Source organism: Eschrichtius robustus, chromosome 20 (genome assembly GCF_028021215.1).
Source record: "Eschrichtius robustus isolate mEscRob2 chromosome 20, mEscRob2.pri, whole genome shotgun sequence".
Classification (NCBI taxonomy): Eukaryota; Metazoa; Chordata; class Mammalia; order Artiodactyla; family Eschrichtiidae; genus Eschrichtius; species Eschrichtius robustus.
The window spans coordinates 50,554,200-50,571,558 of NC_090843.1; the positions used below are offsets into that span (position 1 = coordinate 50,554,200).

Genomic DNA, 17,359 nt, shown 5'->3' on the forward strand with positions numbered 1-17,359 from the left:
GACTGAGGAGCTCAGCTTCTCTGCTGCCGGGTGAAGACTATCAGGAACATCTAACAGGCCTTGTGCAGCCTGGCCGATGCTGCCGGGGTGACCACACTCTGCAGTTGGCTCATGATGACTGTGGCATATACCATCTAGGGCCTCTTGCCCGGGCATAATGGCTGGTAAATTAGAGGGGAAGAAAATGGAATTAGAAATGCAGCATTTCTAGTATTGCATCTTTCCTGTGGAGCCAATGCTAAATTATTAGTGGGTGTCATTCTAGAGAGGTACTGGCATGAGTGAACTGACTCTTTTTCTCTGTCCCTCTTTTTAACTTGCCTATATAATATAAACACAGGAAAGGAGAAAGCATATCAAATGACTGTTTAGGCTGAAATGAAACTTAGGCTTATCTTTAGTGTATTTGTTGGGGTATACTTCTGTAAAGAAAGATAATACTGCGGGGGGTGGATTTTAAAAATTTCAGGTAGCCTTAAACATCCACTCTTGATTTTCACAAGCTCCCCATCCCATACCCAGTTGTCCTGGAGTCGTAAATTTTGCCTTCTAATTTGTCTTATATCCTCTATTCAATGGCCTCTGGAACTGTTTGTTTATGTTTTCCTTGCCCACAGAGAGGTGTTATTCATCTTTGTTGTCCCAGCACCTAGCTCAGGGCCTGGCACTTGGTGGATGTTAGATGATCAGCAGTGATGGTGGTAGGTCAGCAGGTCTGTACTTGTGCAGTCTAATGGATGAGAAATCCAAGGTTCAAGTGACTTATCTGAGTCTAGTGATGGCAGAGTTAGAATTTGAAGCCGCGTCTTCTAGTACTCATTCCAGTGTTCCCTTCCCTATAACCTGCCTGCACCACAAAAATGGGATGAGGGGTAGATTCACTTTGAGAGTGGAAAGAAAAGAATTGCTTATGGAGAGACATTTTGGTCAGTAAAAACTGACTGGAATTTGGCTGCCATCCTGCACAAGCCAGTGAAAAAAAGCACAGCTATTCACCGTCAAACCAAGAATCGGAATCTTTTAAGAATATCAAATTACTTCATTTTACACAATAAAAAAGTTATTATGGAAAATATATGTAAATTGTAAGTTAAAACCTCTCCCCACGCTCTCCACAGTCCCCCCTCCTTTATCTTGACCAATACAAATAATTTCAGAGCTGCCATAGATTTTTACATATTTTTAGCAGGAAAACATGTAAATGCATCAAGGAGTAGTAAATTGGTCTACAAATATATATATATATATATATATATATATATATATATATATATATATATATATATGGGTTTTGGGGTTTTTTTTTCTTTGGTCGCACCCCACAGGATGGGGGAATCTTAATTCCCCAACCAGGGATTGAACCCGTGCCCCCTGCAGTGGAAGTGCAGAATCCTAACCACTGGACTGCCAGGGAATTCCCATCTACAGATATTTAAGTGCCAACTATATATGGGTTCTGTGCACATAATGCTTTTTACCTATAGTAATCCTATCAAGTGTCATACAATTTTAGAACTAAAGTAAACTTCAGTGATCACTTAGTCCAACCTCCTCATTTTATACTTAAGGATACTGGGATTCAGGATGTTGATTTATCTGGTTAGTAAACTAGAACCCCCATCTCATCTCCTGTTACTCTTGATCCTGAAGAAAACATCTGTACAGTGAATAATTACCTCCTGATGATTATGAGGTGTCTTGTTGTTCTTGTAGAATTTTCCTCTACGGCTTAACTGAGGGAAGGAGGCAGATATGTAAAATACTTGATGTTAGTGGTTATCATAGTAGGATTCTAGGCCCGTGATTGAGATATAAGGAGACCTTTTAGTGTTACTTGCGTGAGAGACAGAGCTGTGATGCCATTCACCTGCTCTGTCCCCTGACTCTCCAAGCAGCGAAATAAAAGCTTTATAAGCTCTGTGGCTTCTCAGGTCATTAGAGTCATCTCCCTGCCTCAGTGCAAGAGGGTTAGATATAGGTGTGTGGATATGCCTGCCACTTACAAAAGACAGTTATTGAGTGAGTAATCGGTGCTAAAGTGGTGTCATCCTTTCTTAGAAGATTCTGTAAATTCCCGAGTGTCCTAAAGCTCCTTTAGTGTTTTAGCAAGGTAATGTTGCTGTAAGACATAGTTCACATGCCTACTTTGCGCAGTTTACTTGCATGTAGCCAAGGTTTTAAATCTTCTTTTCTCCCATCCTTGGGTGTGTTTGGTCTTCCCTTCTTGCCAAAGCGTGTATGATATAAGGCTAACCGGAGCTCCATATTTTCAGGATTAGCTTTCATTTTTCATAGGCTCTTTTGTGCTCTGACCTACAATGGGTAATCATGCAATATAAAATATGCCACTGAAAGTCAGTGACTGTTGTTGCTTTCGAAGACTGGTTATGTGTGTAATGAGAGGAATACTCATTTCCTTTGAGTTGAAACTTATGTGCATACACCTTTTGAGCTGGGTACTTAACTTGTCATAAATTGGCTGTATTCCATATCTACTTGCACAAAGACTCACTTGAATATTTGAATTCTTTATTTTTTGACAGCCATCTCTTCCTGTACTTTATACCCTGTCTAGCCAGGCTACACATGAAGCTGTTCATCTCCTTTGCAGGATGTTGGTCTTTGATCCAGTAAGTAGTGTTTGTTTTTATATTTTTTTAATGAATTAAAAATATGTGTTCTAAGAAAAACATCCTGGCTTTGAATAGATGGGCAACGTAAATGATGACTTTTTTTTTTTTAATGAATAATGACTTTTTAAAAGATAAACTTCAGCCCCCAGTTCCATGTGTATCATGCTCACCCATCACACAGAAGTTTGAGTATTAACACATGAGAGTCTAGGTGAAGAGAGATAAGGAACGGTACCATCCTTATTTATCTCAATATTTGCAAAAGGAGTTTGACACCAATTTGAATTAGGAAAAAAAAATTTTTTTAACATTATTTGAAAAAAATCTGCCCATTGTATTGCGTAAGGAAATATTTACTCTGGGTTGTTGAAATGGTGGCTTTTCCAAATGCCATTTCTAGACTTGACTCTTCTGGGGCAAAGTTCAGCTCTTCATTTATTCATTTGTCCAAAGAATATTCATTATTCACATCCGTGCCAATAACTAACTGTTGTCAAAGAAGACTAAAAAACGGAAGCATTTAGAAAAGAAAATTTTACTTGCCGAGAGTACATGGAAGTCACCAAATACAAAATACAACAGGTATTTAAAGGGGAAAAATACCCACAAAATTACGAGTTATTAAGTTTACATTGGTTTGTTCATGATGAGAAAACAGCAATCTTTCTCACATGATTATTAAATCCACAGAGGTGAGAACTATCTTCAGATGTCAGCATAACAAAGATTAGGGATAAAAATGTTTTGTTAGGAAGTCCAGGTTTGTGGGAAACAGTCAGGGTTCTATTATTTGGGGGACCAGAACCAATCAGAGTGATCAAGTTATTTTTATTACATCTCAGGGTGCAAAGTGGATTTTTTGTTTGGTTGGTGTTTTTGTTTTCCTTTTGTTTACTTTGGCATGTGAGGTACGTAGTGATACGGGAAGCAAGACAAAGTGGCAATTCTTGTTCCCACAGTCCCTCCTTGTGGTGAAGTTCCTGCCATTAAGGACAGTTTCAGCCACATAATTTGCTGAATGAGCTAGTGGTTCAGTGTCATTAGTTTGATATTTTATTTCGCAGGTTTATCTGCGTAGCTAACAGGAGATGTTGATTAATACATAAAGACCTTTTGTATGGTTAACAAAACTAGAGGCACATGAACTTCAGGTTTCAGAGGTAATTTCTGTCTGCCCATTGAGGATTTTCTAAAGGCCCTGAGGTTAAATTTACTTTTCTGTGTCAGAAATATGTTACTTTCTTTATTAGTTCTACTTAGATTTAGAACGAGGAACTGTGTAATTCACCTGTACCAGGTTTTACCCGCAGTACTTAACAGCTGTTGGGTATCCTCTTTCTCTGAGATCCCATGTTTATTTATGATCCTGACCTGCCAGGAGCTCATGGCTGGAACTCTAAGGCTGGAATTTCCTGAACTGTACAGCGGATACCACGCATGTTTCCTGGGAGGCCTTTTAGACATCAGTTCTACATGTGAAATGTAGTCCTTATTCCTTAACAGTGGGATTGTCACACCTAATTAAATGAAACCTTTGGTGTGGTCATAGTTACAAATTAGATTTATCTATAAGAAGGAGATACGATTTATCTGGAATTTTTATCTGACATGCTTACTGAATTTAGTTTATGATTGATATTAAGGATTCTTTTTCTAGTTCTGAGGGTTCAGTTAGAAATAGATACCATTTTTAAAGAATGTTTCATTCTGGTTTTAACCTGTTAAATTTGAGGGTTAGTGATACATTAAGAAGAAAGAAATGAGGGTTTTATTACCTCAAAATAGTGATGACATTAAACAAATCTCCAGAGACCTTAATTTATCTAAAGGCAGTAAACAGTTACAAGCAATATTTTTAAAGCACAACAATAATTATTAGGAATTTAGACAATTATTTACTTTTTTCTCTTGACAAACAAACAAACACTGTTATCTTGCATACACATCTTCCTATCATCACCCATTCTTTTACGTTTTTTAAAACAATACATATGTACTTCAACCCAAAGGTATTTGCACATCTTTTTTAACTGTTTATTGATGGCTACTCAATACTGTATTAATGAAGAGCCTAGGTATATTAAAATTATGTTGTCCATATATCCAAAGACCATTTATTAACTCAAATTAATGTTAGTAAGGTCTTAATGCTAACTAAGAATTAGGAGATTGAAATTTTAGTTGACTCATTAAGTCTTTATGATTCGTAGCATACAAAATAATTTCTTTTTAGAAACACGTTACCTATTATGATTCATCTCATTTAGTTTAACACATAATTTGCAATTCCATAATCTTAGACAAAGTAATATTAGTTTATCTGACCAGCAAAACCAGTAGGAAAAAAAATCAAATTCAAAATGATTAGGCTTTTTATGAGAAAACAAACCTAAAACTTATATAAATGAGAATATTGTATTAGCATTATTTGTACAGGTGTTTTTAAATTTTTATAACTATTAACTCAGACTGATTTGCCCAAAGAGTCATCTTGTATACAATTATCTTATACAATTATATACCGGATATTAAAACTTCTAAGTTGTTTAAGAGAAATATTTTGCCTACTTTGTAATCTAGTAATCAAGTAATAGTGTTATTTTAACTCCCAATTAAAGCTTTTTTTAATCTTTTGAGCTATAACTTGAGCAAGCAAACATTTCTAAAGAGCCAAAATATTTTATTCATAAGGAAGAATAATGTTTTTAAACCTTTCCATTTCTTTTTATATGTCTTTAATGTGTTAATACTGTTTCTAAAAGCCAGTTGCAATAGGAGTTTGCTCCATTTGATTTTAAGGGATCTCATAATACGATGTATTAACTCCCCTCAGAAGTATACGAAGTACATCCATTTATATTTGTAAAATAGAAAATTCTTTCACTTATTCAAAACTAGAAGAGCCAATTTTGATAAAGTAACAACAAAATCTAGGATATAAATAAGTGAAGTGTCCGTATCTGTTACAAATGTTGATTACTTAAATGAGATGTAATTAAGACATAGAGGACATAATTATGCACCATCAATTCCTTCAAAAGAACATCACTATTAAATCTGAGAAATTTTGTGATTTTTTTTTTTTTTTCCCTCAATGTAACAGGACAGTTTTTCTCTTCAGTGTTCATACCCCTTAAAAAACGACAGTCTCCTTTCTTTAGCCTTGTTTCAGAAGTCCCAAAGAGACCTTAATTTGTTTAGAGAAATGAAAGTTGATCATTGCATGCTAGGGATTTGATTTACTTTTCGTTCAAAGGCTTCTCTTAGGTAAGACACTTTAGAGGACCCCATATTGGTGCACAAGGAACATACAAACACAGAGCGTGCCATCCATAGTTAGGAAAACACCAAAATCTCTTCAGCTCTGCATCTGAAATTTCAGGAAATATCAGAATTCCCAGACAAACAAAAAAGACTAACAGTGAAACCAGATTCCATCTGCTGGTGGCAGCTGACAGGGACCCAATTTCTGACATCTGCCACCTGACAGAAGTGACTTAATGGTCATATGATAAAATTAAAACCCAGATTCAATCACTGCTGCCACAAGTTTGGACACGGTCAGCCATGCTCAGTCAGAAACAGAAATAGACTTGGCCAATAACCAAATTTAGTGGGCAAAAGCCAAAGAGCTCAATCCCACACGTGAGACTGGCCAGAGATGCTGAGGACTGAGAGGGGCCCAGACCCAGGCAAGGTGGACTGTCCTGTTTCTTTTGGTTCTGACAGTAGACCTTGATCCCAGTGGAACCTCTGGGAATAGCTGGACTCATTTAGGAAGAAAAGGAAAAGTTTAGTTGCTAATAAGCGTGCTAGTGAGTCAGACTTCAGAAGGGCTGCATCACCAAATACAAAACATGACAAGTAGCAAAAGGAACAAAACCAGGATTGTGAAGCTTACATTCATCTCTTCATGGTGGATAAACAGCAGCTTTCTCTTGTTATTATCATATCCCAAGAGGTCATGACATGCCTTTTAACATTAGCATAGCAAAAAATCAGAGATAAAGTGTTTTTAGGGAATCCAGGCTTATGGGAAATATGTAACATTTTATTATTTGGGGGACCAGAACCAGTTGCGGTGATCCAGTTATTTTTGGTTTGAGTGCAGATGGTTTTCTCTTTTTTAGTTGTGTTATGTGAAGTGCTGGATCATATTATAAGCAGGGCAAAGTGTCAATTTGTGTTCTACTCTCTACTAGTGAGTCATCCTTAAATCCTTTAAAATCCACCTTCTCTCAGTAGTACTTACATACCCACTGAGCTAAAAGGAGGGACAGCTTTCTTCTTTTTTTTCATGGAGAAATGAGTTTAAAAGTTTATGGTTTATGTAACCTGAAACTAGTATATTAAGTGTTCTAATCTGAAGAGCCAGAAAACCCCAGGCTGCTGATACTCACACTGGGCTGGATATCAAAACGTGGCAAACAGGCCATTCATTAGCCGCTGCCCAACTCCAGCAGCTTGCAGATAAGCTTTTGCCCGAGTTGATTTGGTATCCAAGAGGATAAAAGTTTCAAGGAGCTTTGTAAAATTGCCACCATGATCACACCTCTTCTAAATGCTGAGACATATTTAGAAAATATAACTGTTATTTTAAATGTAAATATATCCCTTCCAAAGCATTACATATTTGAATGTCATGTTATTTGTCATTTTTGACCCTGCATATATCTATTTCAAGGTAGGAACTTTTCAGGATCTTATTAGCAGGGTCATTTCTAAGTGCTTTCTGGTGGCGTATGGTGGTTTATCACAGTAGTTTGTTGTCTTACATCATATACTCCCTCTACTGCTACGTTACCCACCTCTAAACTCAATTGCTCTCTTACCCTCACCGTCCGCAATTATCCCTTTACACAGGATGTTCCATAAATTAAGTATAAGCTGTGTAAAGCAGTCACTGTGGCTCGTGAAAGATCCTGTGTGGACAGTCGTGTTTATCTGCAGTGTTGATGTGCTGGTCTCTAACTTTGATTTCAGTCCAAAAGAATATCCGCTAAGGATGCCTTAGCCCACCCCTACCTAGATGAAGGGCGACTACGATATCACACGTGTATGTGTAAATGTTGCTTTTCCACATCTACTGGAAGAGTTTATACCAGTGACTTTGAGCCCATCACCAATCCCAAGTTTGATGACACTTTTGAGAAGAACCTCAGTTCTGTCCGACAGGTTAAAGGTGAGTATGCATTTTTGGCCCTCCGCCAGGTGGGGTGACAACTGGTAACATTTTCTGTTATGTGGCTGTGGAAAGCTGAGCTCTGGATGGAGATCAAAGCTCCTTTATATGTTTGTTTTACAAACTTGCATACAGCTGTTTGTCCGGAGCACATATGCCAAGAAAGCTGTGTGTGTTATAAAAACACTGATTTTATATCCAGGGGAAGGTCCGGCAGAGGAATGAACATTTTGTTCTTGTTTTCAAAGCTGACTTACTTAGTGTGACTCAGTATATTTAATATGTAGTCACTCAGTGTGATTTCATGGAATGATACATATTGGACTTTTTTATATAACATGCAAAGTTTTTAAAAGGATAAACATCCACTGAGGGACTCATTCCTTGGATGATGACAAGAAGGGGATTTCTGATTGTCTGCTCATAAAATTTCCTGACACGATCTCCTCCTGGGGGGGGCGGGTAAAGACATCCAGAATTCTGAGTGGTTTTAAGTGTCTGCTCTAGGACATTTTAGAAGAGAGTAGTCCCCAAAGTGACCAGCCTGAAACCATGTACCTAAATACCAACTGAGGTTTTTTAAGTGATTTTCAAAAAGGCAGTAATTACCAGCAATTTAGAAGAGTTCATTCATAATGCCAACCCAGTGGAGTCACTCTCAAATTTATAGACCATTTTACACCTCCCACTCGTGGGGTTTCCAACCCCTGTAATGGCACTTTGGGGGGTTTTGCCTACGTTTAGCAGCACCTGTCATTTTGGTTTCAGGAAAGTTCCACTGGATTCTGCCTGATAGATGACGTGTGTGTTTAACTAAACCACTAGGAAATGCCGTTCAGATGCTGACTAGAGTTAACCTGAGAATCCACTGCTCCCAGGCCTGCAAATTGGCGTGGGTTGTATGATATTTGTTTTCTCCACAGAAATTATTCATCAGTTCATTTTGGAACAGCAGAAAGGAAACAGAGTGCCTCTCTGCATCAACCCTCAGTCTGCTGCTTTTAAGAGCTTTATTAGGTAACTATATGGATGTAATTCTGACTTTCTTGTTAGAATTAAAAGGATGCCATTGTGAGTTTGTTATTCAGCATATTTCTGGTTTTATTTAGATTAGATAACATAGATAAAAGGTCCAACAGAAAGTTTCTGTTATGAGTTCTGGCTTTAGTCAAAAGCATGTTAAGGGCTTCCCTGGTGGCGCAGTGGTTGAGAATCTGCCTGCCAATGCAGGGGACACGGGTTCGAGCCCTGGTCTGGGAAGATCCCACGTGCCGCGGAGCACCTAAGCCCGTGAGCCACAACTACTGAGCCTGCGCATCTGGAGCCCGTGCTCCGCAATGGGAGAGGCCGCGACAGTGAGAGGCCCGCGCACCGCGATGAAGAGTGGCCCCCACTCGCCGCAACTGGAGAAAGCCCTCGCAGAGAAACGAAGACCCAACACAGCCAAAAATAAATAAATAAATAAATAATTTTTTTTTTTAAAAAAGAAGCATGTTAAAAATGTAAGCATTTGTTCTTACACTAGCTCCAGTTCGCCGTGGCTGCCTTGGCAGTTCCCCAGATGCCCATTACGCTGCCTGGTCAAGTACGTGGGGATCTTCCTCTGCCAGCAGCGCGGCAGCCACTGTCCTGGAGTTGCACGTGGTCGTCTCAGTTCCCACTGCCATCCCCACCACCTTACTAATAACCACAAGCGAGAAAATTCTATTTTATAGGTGGACTGCTGGTGTATCCTGTTTAAAGAGAAACCAATAGTCTTATTGGTTATAGAGCTATAAACCTCCTTCAGAACCTAGAAAGCGTCATTCTCTTGATCTCTCTTTGTCCTTACCTTCTCCATCTCTTTTTCTGTAACTCCTTGTATCAATCAAGGTCAAGTCAGGAGAAAGAAACCACACCCAGTAATACGAACAGGGAAAATTTAATAACAAGCATTAACTAGGAAAAGATGGTTAACTACTAAAAGGCATGCAAGAGGATTCTGAAGAGTCCGAAGTAGCAAATGCAGAAAGCAAGTACTCCCTCTGGACTGAGGGAGAGTGAACAAGGGAGAAATTGAGAACTTAGAGGAAGCCCCTCTAACCAAGGCTAATAAGATTTGGACCTCTTTGGAGAGGAGCCACAGGAACACAGCATGATGGTGAAGAGACTTTACAAAAGGGGTGAGCAGAGCTGATCCATCAAATAGCCTGCTAGGTGGAGAGAAACTTGCCAGAAAGTTTGGGTAGACCAAAGCTGGGCCTTCCACGGCAAAAAAAAAAAAAAAAAAAAGACGCACACCAGAACCAGGAGGGGAAGCAGCTTCCTAATGCTGTGGCCTTGCAGTGCCTTTTCAGCGCCCCCTGTTGACAAAGGTTATCATTGGGCCCGTGGCGAAGGAAAAAGGTGAACAGGGTCTGGCTCAGGTATCACAGAGCAGCACGAAGGGAGGCTTTGATCTGAGAGGCCACACTCTTCCTGCCTTCCTCCCTTTCCTTTTTCCCTCTCCTCCTTGCTTCTCTTTCCCTTCCCTTCACTTCCCTTTTAATTGGCCTTGATATAGTGTTGAAGCTGATTTATTGAACCAAGGTCAAGAATTTTTGTTTATAATTTTTAAAATCAGGTGACTTTCATTCCTTCCATGTATTTTTCTGTAGAAAGAAGGAATTAAGGTGCCTTTTTACTTCCCTGTGGTTTAAAATTACTTTGTTGGGCTTCCCTGGTGGCGCAGTGGTTGAGAATCTGCCTGCCAGTGCAGGGGACACGGGTTCGAGCCCTGGTCTGGCAAGATCCCACATGCCGCGGAGCAACTGGGCCCGTGAGCCACAACTACTGAGCCTGTGCGTCTGGAGCCTGTGCTCCGCAACAAGAGAGGCCGCGATAGTGAGAGGCCCGCGCACCACTATGAAGAGTGGCTCCCACTTGCCGCAACTAGAGAAAACCCTCGCACAGAAACGAAGACCCAACACTGCCAAAAATAAATAAATAAATAAAATTTAAAATTACTTTGTTTTCATATTTTTCCCTAAGAGTCAATTAGGTGTTTTAATACCTTTCAGGTGCAAGTTACTCATTATCCTGGGCCCCCAGGAAGCAAAGTGACACACAACCCCCTCAAGTCTATAATCTTGGCAACATTAGGCAGACATGTGAAATAACTGATAAAACAGATCTGTGGATAACAAGTGCTAAAAGATTATCAATTAAAACTTGATAAAAGAATGCTTATGAGGCTCATTCAAAATAGGTCCCCACTTAAAATCACCTTATTTTGAGAAGCTGCTTTTAAATGGATAATTCTGTATCCTTTAAGGTTATTTTCCCGACTGATTTATAGGCATTATTATTTATAATAGCTACCATTTATATTATGAAGTAGGCACTGTGAAAAACATACATTATCTCATTTATTCATCACAATATCCTATGAGGTGGATAGCATCCCTTTCCAGGAGAGGAAAGATGAAGGAATTTGCTCGGTGTCATACAACTAGTAAATGATGTGTTGCTTTCAAGCCCACTCATTAGCTACTGTACCATATCGCCTCACTATAGATACAGATCCTTACATGAACAATTTGGAACAAATGCACCTTTTGAGAAGTGAAAAGAAACAAATAAAAATCCAGGAATGGACTTACAATTTTTTTTTTAAAGGAAGGGGGAAAACAGGCAGCAGTGAATTGCCCTGGTGCCTTTTGTGGTGCTACAACCGGTTCACCGTGTCTCTGTTCTCTTCCAGTTCCACTGTTGCTCAGCCGTCTGAGATGCCCCCATCTCCTCTGGTGTGGGAGTGACGGTGGAAGATAATGTACTACTGAAGATGTAATGTAGCTTTCCACTGGAGTCTGGGATTTGCAATTCTGGAGGTTAATCATGCTTGTACTGTAATTTTACTAATGAAGTTTTAAATTAACAACCACTACTTGTATGATATGAATAATATTTAGAAATGTTACTAGACTTTTAATCTTGTAAAGTGGTTGTGCTTTTAGAAGAAAAATATTTTACCCAGAGTTGCACATGTTTTATGAATTTAGTGCAGCTGTTATGGCTCACCTCAGAACAAAAGAGAATTGAACCAAATTTGGGAGTTTGGGGTTTTGTGTTTTTTGTTTTGTTTTGTTTTTCTTTTTTAAAATGAAGTGAGATTGTTCACACACACACACACACACACACACACACACACACACAAAGGACAGTCATACATTTTGATATTTGAGCCATTCCTGAAAATTTGGGGTTCTCTAAAACGAAAGAATCTGGAAACCTTGCCTGCGACCAATCATGGAGCCACGTGAGCTGATCGTGGCTGCACCTCGGGAGGGGGAGGGGGGAGGGGCATGCCACCTAATGATCAAGCCCTATAATTAGCTTCTCATTAGAGCCGTGACGGTGATGTGTGCTGTCTAAAATCCAATGTTGTTGGTAGAGAGAATGAGTTTGTGACTAGGAGAGACTAAACTTTTGTTTTCCTTACCCAGTATAAATATATATATATATATTTAATCTATTTTTATTAGAAGTTTTTCTGCTCTTTCTTACATAAAAGAACCCCCAAGCATGCATCTTTCATGTGTGTAAATAATTCATTTCTGGGCTAATTTCAAAAGAATCCCAACATTGCTGTATAGAGAGAGAACTAGCTTGCACATTTTAGGTCTGTGAAATTTTGTGAGACTTTTCCTGCACTGGACAGTAAAAAAAATAAAGACAAAAACAAATTAAAAAAAAAAATTTAAGCCACAAAAAAAAGGCACATAGGGAATTATGTCAAATGTGTTTGTGTCCTTAGGCAAAGCTGTGGGAGTCTTGAAATGTCACAGTAGTAAATAACTTATTACTTTTTGACAAATTCTTTTTTCTGTTGGAACACTGAATTCTTCTGTGCATATGTATATATGAATACAAATTGAAGGCCTCTACCTCCTGGAGTTATACAACTTGGCTTGTTTACCTCCACATGCTGATGATGACTATTTTTTTTTTTTTTAAGTTCAATGTGGAGACTTGAAACTTGAATGTCCCTTCCAACTTTTATATTAAAAATAAAAAGACAAGAAAATTGAAGATCGTTTTTCACCTGTACAAGGAATACTAATGGATCGTCTTAAAATTGGTCTAGGAAAAACCTTGGTGTGTGTTATGGACAATTAACTGTTAAAGTTATTGTAAGTTATCTGTATTTAGCAGAGTATTTTCATCTTGAGTGATCTGAGCTGAATTTGAAGACTATTAATAAGTTATGTTTGGAAGTTTTAACTTCAATGAAGTAATTATTTGCTGTGAAAGAAACAAACATTGAATTACTAAACAAAGATGGTGCAATATCTTTGTTTTTTTTTTATGAGGCTCCTGAGAATCAACCCAACTGAAGCATTTCAATTCACTTGAATGAGAAACGTGTTTAGTATCAAAAGAGCCCAAGAAGACACTGGTGTGAAAGGTACAATCTCAGAGGTTGGTCAGTTACCGTGGCACACTTACTGGTCACTTTGTACAATGTAGATTTGAAGTACAGTGGTGAAAACATTAAATGTGACATTTGAAAAAGAGGTGTCATCTGTTTTATTTCAATTCCTTTCCTTTATTTTCTCTTCAGTACAGCCTGTATCCTGAATTTGCAAAGTTTTGAGACATTACCTATTTATATTTCCGTTTCAATCTTTGAGGAAATTAGTTGTGGGTTTTTTTTTTAATCTTCTCAGACTTTAGATTGCCAAAAACATATTGGAAACTTAGTTAACTGATGTCAAAGATACTGTGATTTAAATAAATATATGCAATTTGAAAGTCTTTCCAGACCTTAGAGTCTAATCCAGTGGTTTTCAAACTTTTTTTTAAGCAAAGAATCCTATTTTCATGTGAAATCAATATAATGGAGTCCATTATATTAAACAAAAGTGGGCTGCTCTGGATGCAGCAGACTGCTAAGGGGGCTTGACCCCTCCCTCCTCTTCCTTTCTGCCTCCTGCCCCTGGCATCCCAAAGGTACCTCCAGCTAAAGAAGCCCCAGCTGGGCGGTGTGACTAAGACCTGATACCAAACTGCCTAACTTCAGAATACTTTCCCTGAGACTAGATAAAGCAACATTACTCTTGGGGTTGTAGGTGGTGTGTGTACTTCTCCCTATCTTTTCCTGATTTAGCAAAATGAATGGATTTTTTTTTTTCCTGACGTGGGAGGAGTTGACTGTTATAACTCATATAAATCAATACAAATACAAGTATTAGTTTATTTTATCCAACAAACTTTTGAAAACCTACTAAGTGCAATAATTACTTACAAGGAAGCCTTGTTAATATCAGTAATGCTTAAATAAGAAAACTAGTTTTCATCACGAGAGCATTAAGAAATAACTGCACATATAACACTTTGAAACTAAACTTCTTCACAGATAAGTATTAGAGAAAACTTGTTGACCTGTTCCCACTAGAACCTGCTCACCTAACCAGGGGATTTATGCCTTATTTCTTAATTTACAATTATTGATAATTGCAAATGTGGAGTTTTCTACAGCCAGTAATCAGTAGGAACAGGTAAGTCAGGGCTGTAAGCAGCTGCAATTTGTTTGCAATTTAAGTGTAAGAATCCAGAAGATGGAGATAATCTCTTGAGGTGGCTTATAAGATTTGGAGTTTTTATTTCATTTTTCCTCTATGGTTAAGTCATTTTAAATATTACTTTTATATTAAAATTAAAATACATTATAAAGAAGAGACTGCATCACTTGCATGGATTTTTAAATTAAGACAGCTTTGGGGGGTGCTGTTTTCTACTGGGTTCTAGTAATGTCTAGACAGCACGGTAGTAAATGGACACGTTGAGAGTCTTCCCTGCAGTGACTCTCCACCCCTCCTTCCTTAAATGGTCTTTCTTTGGCTTCTGAAACACACCTCTGTTTTTCTCTTTTAGGGGCCACAACTCTCCCTTACAGGCTCCTTCCTCTGCTTAATCCTCACATGTTTGTGTTCTCTGGGCTAGGGATCAATCCTGGGTTTTCATCCAACTCTAAAGCCAAGGGTTCTTGACTTGGCTACTTGGTAGAATCACCTGGAGAACTTTCAGAAATTTCAAGGCCACACCCCAGAATCTCTGGAGGCAAGGTCAGGCATCAGTTCTGTGCTGTGGTTTTGTTTGTTAAGTCCTCCAATTGATTCCAATGTGCAGCCAAGATCCACTGCTGGACACTCTCCTTGTGACCTCATCTACCCTCATGGCCTCGTTGACTGTAGGAGAATGACCCCAAATCTCTTACCTATATACCCAGATTTTTCTACTAGGTGTCTGTTAGAAATTTCTACTTGGGTATCTTACAGGCACCTCAGCCATGTCAAAAATGAAATTAATAATGGTTTTCCCCGGACAATTTTATTATTATTAAATCATTCTCACTTCCCCACTAGCTCTTTTTTTCCCCTTCCTAGACTAGCAAAATAGTTGAGGTTTAACTATTTCATGAGGAATTGTGGAAGGGAAAGGACTGGGTTGGGGACAAGGGGAGTAGAGTTGTACACTGAGCCGGGCTCTTCGTGTTAGTTTAGGACCAGTGCCAGGGTGGTGCTCCTGACAGCACAGCACCAGGCTTTTCTTTTTTGGCAGGTGAGATGGAAGAGGATGACTCCGGTTACGGTGCTCTATCTGCTCTGTACGCCTCAGCCCTCAACTCTGGGCTTCAACATCCATCCACCCGCTTACATAAGCCCGAAATCAGTCCTCCTCACTCCCATCTCAGCTCCAGAATTCATGCACATTTTACATTCCATTCTTTAATGTACTTTTACCTCAATGTTTTAAATGACACACCATGAAGGAAAAAACAAAGTAAAAATTTTCCAGTGAATAAGTTAAATGCTATTCAATCTTGTTTTCCATTTTGGAAATCAGGGCTGAATGGAAGAGACTGATACTGCTTACTGATTCAACATCCAGTTTTTCCTCTCTCAGGTTTAAAATATTTTAAGAATCAAACACAAGTGATAACATTTTCCCCTGTTCTTGTGACTTTACCAGTGAGTGAACAATGCCCAGATACTTGGAAAGAAGTGGCAAATTACAATGTTTTCAGGTTGCTGTTGGTAGAATTTTAACAAGCGGACCTTCTTGCTAAGAGGTCAGTGTTTATGTAAGGTAGCAGACTTCAGAGGTCTCTGAAACAGCAGTCAGTCTCCTACTGTCTCAGGGAAATACTCAAAAGATCTCTAAGTAGAAAAGAAAGATGGGTTTATTTTTACTTATGTTTTGATAATAATACTAATTTTCACAGATCATCATCCTTACAGCCAACTATTTTTATCCACTTCTTAATTACAGCAGTTATACCGTTGTTTTTTTTTTTTAATGAACAGCTTTAGAGTTTTTGAGAACGCTTATCCTTGAGAAGAAAAATCTTGTAAAGACAATACTGTGAGTTCCTTTTAAAAACTACATTGTAGGGCTTCCCTGGTGGCACAGTGGTTAAGAATCCGCCTGCCAACGCAGGAGACATGGGTTCGAGCCCTGGTATGGGAAGATCCCACGTGCCACAGAGCAACTAAGCCCGTGTGCCACAACTACTGAGCCTGCACTCTAGAGCCTGCAAGCCACAACTACTGAGCCCGTGTGCTGCAATTACTGAAGCCCGGGCGCCTAGAGCCCGTGCTCTGCAACAACAGAAGCCCCCGCGATGAGAAGCCCACGCACCGCACGAAGAGTAGCCCCCGCTTACCGCAACTGGAGAAAGCCTGTGTGCAGCAACAAAGACCCAACACAGCCAAAATAAAAATAGACAACAACAAAGAAAACTATATTATGTGTGTATTAGTAATACATCCACATGGTACAACCTACAAAAGGATAATGAAAAGGAAATCTTTCTCCCTAGAGGTGCAAACCACTGTTTCCAGTTTCTGGGGATCATTCCAGAGATACTCTGCATAATCAAGCTTATATATTTTTATAGGAATGACAGCACACTACGAACACTCCTGTGTCTTGCCCTCTTCTCTCCACTTGACCAATGTGGAAGGTTGTTCCACATGAACACAGAACTAAAGCTTTTAATTTTAGCCACTTCCTTATTATGAAGGCAAACAATGAATAACTTGAATTTATTACCTCTTATATATGTTTTTATCCTTTGGCATGACTTTTTTCCCACAAAAAATAATTCAAGGTAGAACCAACTAACCAATCTTCCCCCAGGTAAGCCATTGCTCATATCTGTAGTAATACATATTTTCTAAATCATTTTTCACTTTACTACAATTTTTTTTAAACACAAGTTATTCAAACCACATTGTTAAAAAACTAACCATTTTTTCCATCCCACTAGACACACTGAAAAAAAGCCAAGAGGCATTTAGCTATACAAGCTTCCTAACTTTTCCCAGATTCAGATGTGGCCCTGTCTATTCATTTGTGTACCCTTTTTCATTCTATACTATATACCAAAACTCATCATTCAATTATTTTACCAACAAGGGCCTTAAAAGTTAATGTCTTCATATACATCATCATACAGATTGCAAGTAAAGACCAATAGAATGACCAAATCATTAATATCCATGCCTTTTCATCTATCTAT

General features: G+C 38.7%; 1 protein-coding gene across 4 annotated transcripts in view; it reads left to right on the forward strand.

The window, feature by feature from the left end:
- Positions 1-13,332, forward strand: part of NLK (nemo like kinase) — a 147,170-nt gene extending 133,838 nt beyond the window's left edge. Inside the window, exons 8-12 of one of the 4 annotated variants that reach the window (XR_011071970.1) lie at positions 2,544-2,630; positions 7,617-7,815; positions 8,739-8,832; positions 11,537-11,663; positions 12,791-13,332. Coding sequence is in view for 2 of the 4 variants with exons in the window: in XM_068531113.1 (XP_068387214.1) it covers positions 2,544-2,630; positions 7,617-7,815; positions 8,739-8,832; positions 9,046-9,109 (444 nt within the window). In the remaining 2 variants the exon portion in view is untranslated. Of the gene's footprint in view, positions 1-2,543; positions 2,631-7,616; positions 7,816-8,738; positions 8,833-9,045; positions 10,025-11,536 lie in introns of those variants that run through there. The other 3 variants (XR_011071971.1, XM_068531114.1, XM_068531113.1) reach the window with 3 other exon arrangements.
- The last annotated feature ends 4,027 nt before the right edge of the window (positions 13,333-17,359 follow it).